Source organism: Rhincodon typus, chromosome 7 (assembly GCF_021869965.1).
Source record: "Rhincodon typus isolate 14 chromosome 7, sRhiTyp1.1, whole genome shotgun sequence".
Lineage (NCBI taxonomy): Eukaryota > Metazoa > Chordata > Chondrichthyes > Orectolobiformes > Rhincodontidae > Rhincodon > Rhincodon typus.
Genome location: NC_063338.1, coordinates 13,793,293 through 13,807,014, shown reverse-complemented (window position 1 = coordinate 13,807,014; position 13,722 = coordinate 13,793,293). Strand labels below are relative to the sequence as shown.

Genomic DNA, 13,722 nt, shown 5'->3' with positions numbered 1-13,722 from the left:
CAATTTAAAGTTAAGTCCTCTACTTCTGCTCATTGTAGGAGTACTGCACTTCACCTGAATCAGCTTGGAGCCACCCAATGCATTACTTAGTTAATTGGGCAAATTATACCCACCATGACAAAAGTTTGTGTTCAATTACAAATATCTATAATTCAGGCTTTACATTAAAGCTGCTCATTGGCTTAATTTGGATACACTAAATGGTAAATGCTGGCTTCCGTCTTGTAGAAGAATTTACTCAACTTAAAAAGAAATTAAATTCTTAAATTAATCCAGTGATAAGAGATAATAGCCAAATATAAGAAAGGCGATGCATTCTTTTTGAAACATTTTGAAAGACACAGGTAAGTTACTTTGCAGCCAAATGGTTAAAATCTTCCACAATTTTAAGAAAAGGTGAACAGAAGTAAAATTACTCAATAAAAAGTCAGTTTCCTCTTTGCCACTGTAAGATGTTACAGGGAACGTACAGACAAAACATTTACTTATTTGCTCTCGTATAAGATCTTAGCTTTAAGCAGCGAAACAAAAATGTCCTCTTGGTTTCCCGAACTGAAATTAGTCAAAACAACAGCAACAAAAACAAATACAGCAGTGACTGACATGAAGATTGACAGAATTTAAACAAAGAATTAAATACCAATCATCCTCTAATACAGTCAGCCAACCAAAATATAACAACATTACAAAAACATTTCACAAATATAAACACACTTGCTGTGAAATTGCCTTTTTGTGGGCTGCCAAAGATAAAAATTACCAATGTGGAGGACTCAATGCCACAAACAGTAAAATAGACACAGTTCTGAAGGCAGAGATAGTAGGAACTGCCGATGCTGGAGAATCTGAAATAACAAGGTGTAGAGCTGGATGAACACAGCCAGCCAAGCAGCATCAGAGGAGCAAGAAAGCCGACGGTCCAGCCCCCAAACGTCGGCTTTCCTGCTCAGCCTGCTGTGTTCATCCAGCTCTACACCTGGTTATCACACTTCTGAAGGCAGTCTATGTAAGCCTAAAAATGCAGCGTGAATATAGTGATCACCTTATCTCATCCTCCTTGTCAATTACATATAACTAGGAAAGCCACTGCTAGTACAAACTTCCCAAGCCTTTCGTGAAGTGCCTTTGAGACATTCACAACCTCAAGGGGAGTCAAATGGTTTGTAAGTACAAGGCTGGAAACGCACAGCAGGTCAGACAGCATCCGGAGAGCAGGAAGGTTAATGTTTCAAGCCGAAACTGACTGACAAAGATTCTTGCTTCCAGCATCTGCAGTCCTTACTGTCTCAAAGTCGAACAGTTTGGATAGGTTTTTAAAGCCATAACGGATAGGTTTTTAAAAACAGATTGAAAGAGGAATGTCATTCTTAAATGCTCAAAATTTTACTGCAAAATATATTTTGATTATCAAACACTATTACTGTAAACATTGTGCAATCTTGAGATTTCTGGCATTAGGATTAGTTATGGTTTATAAAAGGATTACATTTACTTTTCATATTTATCATTTTCACAAAATAAAAGCTAGAATATAGAAATATACATCTGCCAAGCTTATTATATAGTATTTGCAAATCAACAGAATCTTAATCAAGCATTGTGCAAGTCAATCTAAATGGAAACATAAGGACCTTATTAAAAGTGGATATCTAGGTATGAACTAGTCACCAAGCCTCCTCATTCGTACCAGTGCTTTCTCATGCAATCCACAAAAGACAGGAGAATGGCAAAAGCAGAAATACTACCATTACCACACTGTGGGAGGAAGGCAACAACTGTCAGAATCACTGTTGTCTGATACAAGTGAAAACTTTATGCAATTTTGACCTTTCAAACATAATTTGACTACAATTAAGTACACAACACCTTTGATACCCTCTTTTTATGTGACAGATGTTTTTTCTTTTCCTTGGTTATTAATCCCTGGCAGAAATTGAGAACAGAGCAATTATTTCCACAGTATTTGTGAACAGTCTTCTCCAACACTGTATGCCAATCTGACTGGGACCAAGGTCTACTTAAGACCCCACTGTTTTGGTTCACCCAGGTTAAATTGAACCTCAACTGTGCAAATTCCCCAGCTCTTTGAAGCAGCTGTGAAGAACATGCAATATAGATAAAGCCTGAAAAGACAACATTTAAAAGATAGGAAGAGAAGGCGGATGTATTTAGAGCACGAGTCCTTGAGCACAGAGCCAAGATAGTCAAAGTCTCTACCACTGATGGTGGCAGGAAAATATTAATTCACTTCCATATGGGTATAAGACCAATGTGCAAAGCTGCCGAGAACGAAGCACAAATTGGCACATTATTAAGTGCCTCACTCACCACTAGAAGAATGGGCAATGTGGGAAAGCAGCAAAAGTATCAGTGCAAGAGAGGAATGATTAAAGTCTTGATTGGTCATCTCCAATTTCTCTTGCCAGAACTTCCACCAATGGTGGCTTATTATTGTCAAGATTTCATTCTGGTGTCCAAGCATATCACTCTTTTTTTCCCCAAGTTTGAAAAGACCAAACGTGCAAATGTACTGGGCACTTCATTCCAATCCTATAAAATCACAATACTTATACACGCAATACAAACTAAAACATTTCCACAGGCTCACAATACATTTTCCATTTTCATACAGCTCAAATTAGCTATAAACATTTATTTTCCCAACTTAACCAGGAGAGACAAGATGTACATTATACTGTTTAATCTGAGCAAGCAGCAGGATGAGAGGAAGAGCTTGAGCAATGACCCAAGATGGACCTTTCCTTCTACTGGGGTCTTATTTTTGCTCAATGATGTAGATCTTATCTCTTAAACTTATCAAGCAAATAAGCAAACAAACCGATCTGGCAGAACAATGGAGCTTGATGAAGCACAGTACAGCTACGAAAGGAAGGAAGCTGGATGGGTCAATGAGCAGCGTGATGCTTGAAAAGGTAGATACAATGCTACATTCCAGAGATTGTTCACAGATTGACTGCCACTCCTCACTGTCAGGCTTCCTCTCCTACCCACTGACAAAAGAAAGGTGCGATCTTTTAAAAGCCTGTGCTTTAATATTTTCCCACAATCTGCTTTTAAGCATATCACTGAAAAATTACGCATTTATGCACCAAACAATTTGCCACACAGACAAGTTTCCTTCCACTTTTATGTTACAAATGCTTACTTACAAAGCAAAATTATCAACTGTCAAGCACAGTACTTTTGAGTCTTTTTAGTAAATCTGAATATTTGATTACATAATACAGGATCTTCAAAGATATTTCATTTCTTAGAGGAACTTTCAGGATCGTGAGAGAAATGTATTAACTTCGACTCTCCTACAATTAGCAAAATCTATCTTTCCTTCCTTAATGTGAACAGTTTGAAATTGGCCCACATAAATTTATATGGCTGTCCGAGTCCTAATCAGCAAACTCCCCCAATAAATGAGAAAGACCACCAATTTGATATGCCCACCATGTGGTTGGAGTACTACAACAGTGGAAAGGTACTAAGACTGTACTTTATTTAGATTTCTCTCAACCACAATAAACTTAAGCACATGTAAAACTCCGTTGGCTGTATCCCTAATCGCACCACTCATTCACCCATCACTTCTACGCAAAGTGCGACTTCTCTTGAATGGCAGCCAATACTAAAATTCTTACCTTTGTTTTCAAATTCCAGTACGGGCTCTTCTCTCCTTATCCCTATAACCTCCCCCAGTATAGAGATACCTGAGCTCTTCTTTTACATTTCCAAATGTAATTGTTCCACCACATTTGGTGCTCATGCCTCAGTTGCTGAGGCCCCAAGCTACGGGATTCCCTCACTGAACCCTTCCACCCCTCAATCCTCCTTTAAGACACTTAAAATCTCCATCGTTTGGACTTAACTTTTGGTCTTCTGTTTGAATATCTCATAATGCTCCTGCTACAGCACATATTTTGTTCCAGTTAAGAGCTTTGAAAAACATAGATGATACATTCCTCACTGAAACACAGAAAAGCTACTGCTGCAACCAAATTAATCAAGTGGCAACATCTTTGTTGACAGGATTATAAAAGTCCAGTTTATACTGAAATATATATTAGAATCCAAAATTAAATTACCCTTTCTCTCCACAATAACCTTTGAGAATTTATAATGCCAAAGCCGCTAAGTTGTGATTGTATATCAACCTGACACAATCCATTCGGCTAACAAAATCATAGATTTGTAATCTGACCAAGGATGTGGCACTCCTACTACTAAAGCAACATCAGGAAAATTACAAATACAAATACACTGACAGTCACTCATTAGGAAATTAGAACTTGGTAATCTCCTGCTGTTTACAAGAATATTGAGTGGGGCACAGAGTAAAAGCAAGAGCAGCCTCCCCAGTGCAAGGGTCAAAGATGAAATACTCAAGGAAATGATAGATTTGGAGATTAAAAATGTTAAGAGGGCTTTAGAAGTGGTAGCTTAACGCAGCTTTACAGGGAGAAAAGTGCCAGACAGAATTAATAAGGGAGAAGGTGGGTAGAGGTTTAACAAGAGGAGTGTTCCTATGAAAGGATGAGTCGTCAGATGGAGGGCTACAATGCTGAATTGAGTCTAGGGTATAGGAGTGCTTTGAACTAAGGGGCTAAGGAAAGTGACGGTTGTCATGTATTTAGACTAAATTACATGCTGATTATTGTCAAAAATTTAAACCTAAAAATATGAAAAAAAAGTGAATCACAGCATAGCTTCATACTGAAAATATCCAATGGAAGATGTTTCTAGAGTTCCCTTGAAATGTAGGTCTTATTTATTTTAAGATTTGAACCACACTTGTTTTAGTTAGCTATTTCAACATTTAAGTTTCTTCTCAGATTTGCATACTTATTATCATCTTCTGATGATACCATTTAAGCCCTAAAGCCAGTGAACAGACACACTTTCAGGACTGGGTTTCCATTGGCTACATGTTTAGAAGCAATTGGCCAAGGGCTCTTCTGGTGTAATGGTAGTGCCCCTACTTTTGAGCCAGGAGGCCTGGGTTCATATCCCACCTGTAATAGAGGTATGTAATAATACCTCCAAAACTGGTTGGTTAGAAAATATCTAGAAGCAGTTGGTTAGCTTTTGACCATTTTCTAGGTTGGCATGTGTAAAGACCTAGCTGAATCCACCACAGAGATAGTAGGAACTGCAGATGCTGCAGAATCTGAGATAACAAGGTGTAGAGCTGGATGAACACAGCAGGCCAAGCAGCATCAGATGAGCAGGAAGGCTGACATTTCGGGCCGAAGGGTCTAGGCCCAAAACGTCAGCCTTCCTGCTCCTCTGATGCTGCTTGGCCTGTTGAATCCACCACATACTTGCTCCATCACAGCCAGCAATATCCATTACTAGACCCCCAACAGCCCAGTAAACTGTTATGAGTTGCATAATGACCAAAAATACAGGACTCAAATCACAAAACAAAATCTCAAAATATCTATGTCCCTATTACATTTTCTCCCATTTCTCCTCTGAACACCTGAAACTCGAGACACATCATGGGTTACAGTTCCACAGTCACAAAATGTCTTTCGATACTTCATCTGAGTATGAATTCCTTATTTACTAGTCTAGACATTTAATGTCAGCTGTCTATCAGTTGATGGAACAGTATCGTGGTTCAACACTATTCAGTTCTCATCTATTGTGCACACACGAGCATTTTCTATGGTAAGGATCACTGAAAGTCAGTCATGGCTGTTCGCTGGCTGATTTTTCTCTATGTAGCCCCAAACAGAAAACTGACTCTAGCTGACAATAGCTATCACAGTGCACACAACTCATTAATCTAGATCTGTCATGCTGAATCCCACAAAGGACTTGACAATATACTGATCTAGGTGTGAGGTAATATTGAAAAAGTTTGCACAGGATTCAACTTATTTATCAAGGAACTTAAACATTCAACAAGGAAAATGTAACAAGTTTACATTAAGAAATGTAATTATAATTGTAATAATATAAATCATTCTACCACCAAGTTCCAGGAATGCACTACACTGCAAAGAACATGTTATTAAATCAGCTATAACAGAAACATGCTAAAAGCATTCTACAAGTATAATGTTACAAAATGCTTAAAAGTTGGCCACTGAATTCTATTCGGGTACACCAAATTGACTTCAAAGTCTCAAACTGGTTAAAGCTCCTCCCATTCTTGGACAAAATTATCTCAGATTATCCATTATTTTCAATGACATAATTGAAATTATAATACTTGTGACTTAAACTTTCAAGCAATGTATCAGAGAACAGTTTGGCTTTTGAAGCCACACTATTTTAAAATAGCAAGACAAATCAATGGAGCAATATTTCTTACCACAGTCTGAAATTTTCTTCACTGCTCATGCGATTGTGATAGTCATAGTCTGGCATCTGTAATATCATTTTCATTCACACTTTGTTCTTACTAAAAGCAAGATTTTACAGTACTACAAAATGCTACATTTTCAGAATCCAACTATATGTGTGTTTATATGTATGTTTATAAGTGAATTTTGCTTTAACCACTGTTATATAACACCAGCAGCATTTTCATCTCAACAATAAGTTCCGAGCTCGGTTCAGGAGATTCATTTCTGGGATCAAGGGCTTGCATTATGAAAGAAGGTTGGTTCTTCAACCATTGGAACTTAGAAGAATGAGAGGTAACCAGACTGAAACACAAAATGTTGACAGGACTTGACATGTTGGATTCTGGGCGTTTCCCTTGGAGAAAGATTAGAACTAGGCAGCACATCTTAAGAATAAGAGGCCTCCCTTAGAAGACTGAGAAAAGGGCTTTTTTTTTTCCTCACAGAGGGTGCTTGTCTGTAGAATTCCCTTCCCCAGAAAGTGCAGGCTGCTCACTGAATTTGTTCAAAGTCAAGCTAAAATAGATTTTTAAAAGTCAAGGGAGTCAGAGGTTTCGAGGAGCAAACAAGAAAGTGGAGTTGAGGCCACAATCAGATCAGCCACGATCATTTTGAGCAGCAGAGGAAGCGCAAGAGACCAAATGGCCTACTCCTGCTACAAAGTCCTATGCTCCTATGTAACAACTTACATTTATATGGAGCCTTTAATGTTATGAAATATCCTAAGGTACCTCACAGCAGTTGCAAAGAGTGGGCATAGACAAGCCAAATAGTCTACTCCCGAGGTGAAACCATCCTCTGATTCTGTATGACACCAAGGCACATAAAGAAATATTAGGTCAGATGATCAATGAAGTAGGTTTTTTGATCATAGCATGAGATTTTAAAGGAGTATCTTGAAGGAACAAAGTGGGGTAGAGAAGCAGAGAGGCTTAAAAAGGGTATTACAAAGCTCAGGGTCTAGGCTGTTGATGGTAATGTGACCAAAGATGAAGAGATTAAAACTGGGGATGCACAGGAGGCCAAAGTCAAATGAGCGCAGAAATCCTGGGGGATTGCTGGGATGAAGTAGACCAGAGAAAGGGAAGAGCAAGGCCATGGAGAGATTTGAAGAGAAGATTAAGAATTTTAAAGTCAAGATGCTGCTGGGCCAAGAACAACTGTAGAAACCAAGTAGAGGGGTAACATGTGAAGGCAATTGGTATGAGTTAGAACACAGATGGCAATGTTTTAGACAACCTAAGGGTAGACGGTGGGAAGCCAAATAGGAATACATTGGAATAGAGTCTTGAGGTGACAAAGACATGAATGAACACCGCAGGAATAAACTGATTAGTGCACCAGAATAATAGCATCAGACTTTTACATTCAGACCATGATATATGGTGCTATAATTATAGTTTACCTTTCCATAGGAATATTTCATATGTGTATTTTAAAATTCTAATCATCTTCCTCTACAGAACTCATATCAAATATCTCCTTCAAGCATTGCACAATAGAGACTACATTGGTCAATACATTGAAGGGCCTAGCTTAAACCACTTGTTTGTATTTGATCACCTAAATGACCTGTTGGAAGCTACAGTCATTCTTCCAACTAGAAACTCATACAATGACATTTGTTAATGTTGGGATTCAAATCCAAATCTCTTTAGGTGTTTTTGGCTATTTATAGTGTGAATAGCTTTCAATAACAATGTATAATTCCCTAGTTACCAAGCCCAGTAACTAATTAGTTAGTTTTTGACAAAACCAACTACCAGGTTCCCGTAACAAAAAAAAGAACTTGGATTGTAGAAATCAGAAACCAAAACAGAAATTGCTGGAAAAACTCAGGTCTGGCAGCATCTGTGGAAAGAAAGCAGAGTTAACGTTTCAGGTTACCAAGTATCTTCTGTCTCTGTGCAAGCACACACTGAAGTAATACTAATGCTACTTACATAGGTCTTTGATCTCTTGATGCAAAATGCTACACAAGAAAGTAACACTAGTGTACAGAATTTAATTTTAAACAATGTCTACATTATTTTTGAATTAAATATTAACAATAATTTCAAACCAGTGCTAGATAACTCATTTCATTATTTAAATACTGATATGAAAATGAAATAGTGGTTCTTTCAACTTTTATGATAAATAATTTCAAGTAGCTATTCAGTTATTATTCAGTCTTAGGATGTCATCAAATGAGCTTTTCCATTTTTCAAATCTTAAAGGAAATATTCCCCTTGCCACTACAGATGACAAAGAAATATCAAATTCATAGGTTTTTTTTGCCAACCCAGTACGTAGTGCTAACCGTCAGCATCTGGCATACTTTTGAATATTCATACAGGTTTCAAACCCTAACAGTCTATGATTCCCTTAATTCTATCTGACCTTTATCCTCTACGGATAAAGATCTCAATATGGCTAACATTGTAATACAGTTCTCCATCCGATTTCTACACGTCAAATGTGCCATTTGATAGTAGTCTTTTAAAAAAGGAACAACTTATCCAATTCTTGACAGGTGTTTAAATGTATTAGACTCCCATTTACTTACAGCAGTCATTATGATTACCTACATTCTTGCATAAGACTGTTTCGATATTTAGTCTCTACCAAAAGGGCACATTTAATTAATATGTTGAAACCATAAACATGTTTGCATTTATCAATGTCAGTTACGATAATGCCTAAAATGTAGAGACTACAAAAGATGATCTGCAACGCAAAGAAGAGATTTGAAACAAAAAACACAATGTTGTATAGTTGGAGAGCATGTTTTGAAGTGTCAAGATCCTGTACATTTACGATACAAAAAAAATTCTAAATTTGAATATTTTAGTTGTAACTATAGAATAAATATCTGACAACTATAAAAGCTTTCCAATAAGTAAGGGCCAAACAGTAATGTACACAATTCTTATTTCTAGACAAATTAATGATTAAATACCAACTGAAGACATTACTTCCATCTCAAATATTTCAAGCACTAAGTCAATGATTTTTGCAGTTGAAACCCAAATAAATTCAACAAAATGAAATACACCTCCACGTACAATCTTGCAAAATTGAATTCTTCTGCTGCCTGCATAATGCCACACTTTAAATATTTTTCCAACCTGTAATTACAAGCTTTCCAGCACCTATCATGTGGACTGCTGAATACAGATAATGTAACTGCCATCTCAAAGCTAATTGTCTGGGCTTTTCTCTTTTCTAAAGGGAAACTGAATACAATCCATTAAGGTTTTGCATGTTGAGTGCTAAAACCCCTCATGCTGCGGTGGAAAAAACCTCAACTTTCAACCTCTGTCAACCAAACATCATCAGTTATTAACATTTTTTTCTAACTGACTTAAACGCAGCACAGCAAAGTACTTGTATTTCATGAATTCATGATTTTCCACCTACACTAATATGACCCCACCAACCATTCCTTAACTTTCTGATTTGCAATCCAGTGGCATGTCTTCTGCCAATTTATTTTTGTAGAATTGTTGGGTTAAAGCATAACTACTGGTTAAATTTTCAGAATATGTCTAAGCTATCAAATTTTACACAATTTCAAAGAGCAGAATGTTATCAATGCCATACCATTTTGATAAGTATTTTCATCAATGCTCTCACTGCTGGACTGCTCAAGAGGTGAGATACCTTTCTTCTGGCTGCAAGCATATCCTTTGGATTTGGCAACATAATCCCTGTGCGATTTTCCATAAGGACTTGTAACAGGTGTTGAAGTACCATCACGCTTTGAGAAAATACCACTAAAAAACCTGAAGAGTTTGTGCTCCTGGGAACTGGATCTCACAGTACCCGTTAAAAAGCCATCCTTCCCCATCTCTAAGTTTTCAGAAAGCTTGTGAATGTCACTGTTGTCTAAAGTCCTGTTCTTTCGTTTTCCCCGCTCCCATCGCCCAGGCTCAGAGAGTGGATCAGTTTTGTTCAGCACTTCTCCAACATCCAAGGTGTTTCGCTTCTCATTTGCTACAGATTCCCCACAATAAGGCTCAAGCTTTTGGTTTCTGAATTCGCTTCCAGCATCCCCACCAGACAGACAGTTGGAACTGCCATGATGTTTCTCCTTTGATAACACTTTAAACCTCACTAGCTCCCCATTCCAGTGTCTGAAGCTGAAACTTCTTCTGAGTAAACTTGGGTGTCTCTTGTCTGTCGCCATGGACATTGGAGGTGTTTGTTTGATGGCATCTACGCAGACAGTCGAATAATCAGGTAGCACAGATGAACCAACTGCTGGAGCTACTGACAATAAACCATGTTCTCCCTTTGGAACAATGTGCTCAGAGAAATCAAGCTCTGAACCAGGAGAGGACATTGTGATTAACTCCTTGTCTCCTAAAGGACTCTTTAATGAATCATTTGAGTTTCTCTTGATGGCTGTCTCGATTTTCTTCAAAGCCAACTTGCCACCTGTCCTTGGTGATTTCCTTGGATAAAGCACGTCTGCATTAATGGACTGTAAAGGGACAAAGTGCTCCTTTACACTAACTGTTTTGGCTGCATCCCCTCTCCGACTGCCTTCAGTGCAAGCTCTGCCTTCTTGTTGATCCTTTCCCCGGTTTGTGAGATTGATGGACCCGGTAACACATTCCCTGGATTCAGGCCCTGTCACCAACCTCTCAGTGCAATGGGTCCAATTTTTCTTGTTTTTTAATTCCACATCCACAGTTGCAAGCATACTGCTCGGTCTAGTTGAAGTCCCATCTCTGCATCTCAGTGTGACCAGGTCTTTGGTCGGATTGTCCTTAAGCTTGAAGCCCAGATCATGGGATCGTCTGGCCACCTTCAACCTGCCCAGCTCCAGGTGGCCAGTGCTGAAGGTGCGAAAGCTCCGAAGATTCGCTTCTGGCTCAAATTCGTCCTCGGCTTCACCACACTCTGCCAGGCACTGGCTTCCAGGATGGTGGCTGTCACTGGGGCAACCTGGTCGCTCCGGAGGCCCCTCAGGTTGAGCGGAAGGCGAGGATTTGCTACCAGCCTCAGCTGTGGCAGCCTCCCGTTTGACAAGAGTGAGCGAGATTCGGTAGACAGTCTTCCTCTGAGGAGTTCCCCTCTTCAGCATCTCGGGATATGGCTCGTTGTCCAGCAGGTACATGGCTCCTGCCACCCTTCTCTGTACCCGAAATACCAAACAATAGACCACACAGCTGAAGAATATCCAAAGCTAGACTGCTGCAAAGGAAGAACATCCAACACTAGGCAATTCAACAGAGGGACATCCAACATGAGCCTGCTCCTAATTGTGTGTGGGGGTGTGTATAAATAAGAGAAAAAAAAATCCACTCTATGCAGGATGCAGCACAGAGGCAGGTGTGTGAACAGCCAGCGCTCGGGAGCAGAATGCCATGGATTCCCTCCTTCCCTTAGCAGATGCAAACATGCAGCGGTGTTGGTTCAGGGTTGCATCGCCCGCCTTCGAGCACTGCGGGGGCACCGAGCTCCGAGCGCGGATCGTCTGGTTCGCAACGAGTGCGGCATCACCACTGTGAGCAGGGAAGCGAATGCGTTCCGCCAGCCCGGCGTGTTACAAGCACCGACTCCCGGGGGCGGAGAATCAGACGCCGAGAGACAGAGAAAGCTGCAAATCCCGGCCTGGATTTCTCCCACAGCGTGGGTCTGGACTGTTAAAGGACCTTTTACAAATAACACGCAACCAATATCAAAATTACGACAATGCCCGGGGTCTGCTGAAGCGCTTTTCCTAACAGAACTTTAAAAATTACTTAATGGGAGGTTTCACACGTTTGCTGAGCCATCCTTCAAATCCTGCTGTAGTTTCTTGGTCTGCAAACTCACCTGGCCTCAACTCTGACAGCAACCGAAAATTTACTGACTCATTCAATTCATGAATCGGTTTCTCGTGGAGGCATTTACCACTTCATTTTAAAGCCTTCATTAGTAATGACAGTATTAACAATTGTCAACGACCTGCACGATTCCAACACAAAAGATATTTAAAGGCTTCAATAACTAAAGTGGAAACTTCTTCACTGAGACTAAGAATATAATTCCAAACTTAGGCAGACAGGTAATCAGAGTTAAGAACACTGCCAAATCAGACATAATTTGATCAGCCATTGAATGGTAAACAGACTTGAGGGGCCAAATGACCTATTCCTTCTCCAACTTCTTGTTGCGTTATAATGTCATGTAGTGTGAAAGCAGTGAATTCTGTAGGCAGAGCAATCAAGAACAACTTATATTTACATCATTCCAAACAGTTTATGAGAGTGATTATCAGACTTCTGGTCTCTTTGACAACTTCTGAGGATCAAGGATGCCTTTGTTCAGTGGATTCCACAATGGTTTATAAGTCCAATGCGTCGTCAACAGACTCTGCAATACGCAGGGTCGGTGGTATTTGAAGGGACTTGAAGGAATAGAGGAGTTGTTTTAAAGATTCACACACCATTGCCAACATTTCAATTTTAGCTCTGCAGACTCCCAACAGGGTCTCAATGTGATATCTTCTCAACTGAGCCTTTTTTATTTGGTCAGTCAAAAACAGACTCCCATGAACCTCTCATCAGGGATTCTTGGAGGACAGCCTTAAAATATTTGCACTGTCCTCCTGGGAGTGTTCTGCCCTAACCATGTTTCAAATGAATGAGCTGCATTGGGACTATGTCAGTTATATGACTGACATGTCCCGCCCAGTGAAGTTTTAAACACTTTGACGCTGGGGATGTTGGTTTGGGACTTCCTTTCTTGCCATTTCTCCCACAGCGTGGGTCTGGACTATTAAAGGACCTTTTACAATTTTTGACGATTTTGTGATGGCACTGCTAGAGTGTACTCAGAGAGCTTTCAAGTGATTGATTTATCTAGCTGTCCAAGTTTCCACAGGAAAACAGAGACCACTGCTGCCAAACTATGATTTTAGTCTTGGGTTTGAGACCAAGGTGAGGCTGGACATTAGTAATGGTGAAAAATTTTGTCATCTATGTCTGCCTGCGTTGAGCGGACACTCCCAATGTACAGAAAATGGGGATTTAGAGTCATACAGCACAGAAATAGACCTTTAGGTCCAACCCATCCATGCTAAACAGGTTTCCCCAAACTAATCGCCCTTAGTTTAACATATTATGATACGCTTCAGAGATTATCAGATAAAATTTAACATGAGGATATAGCTGGTCAGGTGACAAAAATATTTTTAAAAAAGGAGTAGGAAGAGAATTCTAAAGTTTATGAATGAAACAGCTGAAGGCAATGGCCACCGTGGCGGAGAGATTGAAAATGAAGGCAACAAAGAGCACAAAATTGGATCAGCAGAGATCTTGGAGGATAGGATGGTGTTACAAGATTGGGAAGGACAAGACCTTGGAAGGATTTGACAAGGATG

General features: G+C 39.5%; 1 protein-coding gene across 5 annotated transcripts in view; it reads right to left on the bottom strand.

The window, feature by feature from the left end:
- The window catches only part of agap1 (ArfGAP with GTPase domain, ankyrin repeat and PH domain 1), a 671,134-nt gene that overhangs the window by 421,492 nt on the left and 235,920 nt on the right, over positions 1–13,722 (bottom strand). For 2 of the 5 annotated variants that reach the window (XM_048599130.1, XM_048599131.1), the window contains exon 1: positions 9,951–11,911. The exons of 2 other annotated variants lie outside the window; for them this stretch is intronic. In XM_048599130.1, coding sequence (XP_048455087.1) covers positions 9,951–11,472 — 1,522 coding nt within the window. In that variant the 5' untranslated portion in view covers positions 11,473–11,911. Of the gene's footprint in view, positions 1–9,950; positions 11,916–13,722 lie in introns of those variants that run through there. One more of the 5 variants, XM_048599134.1, reaches the window with a different exon arrangement.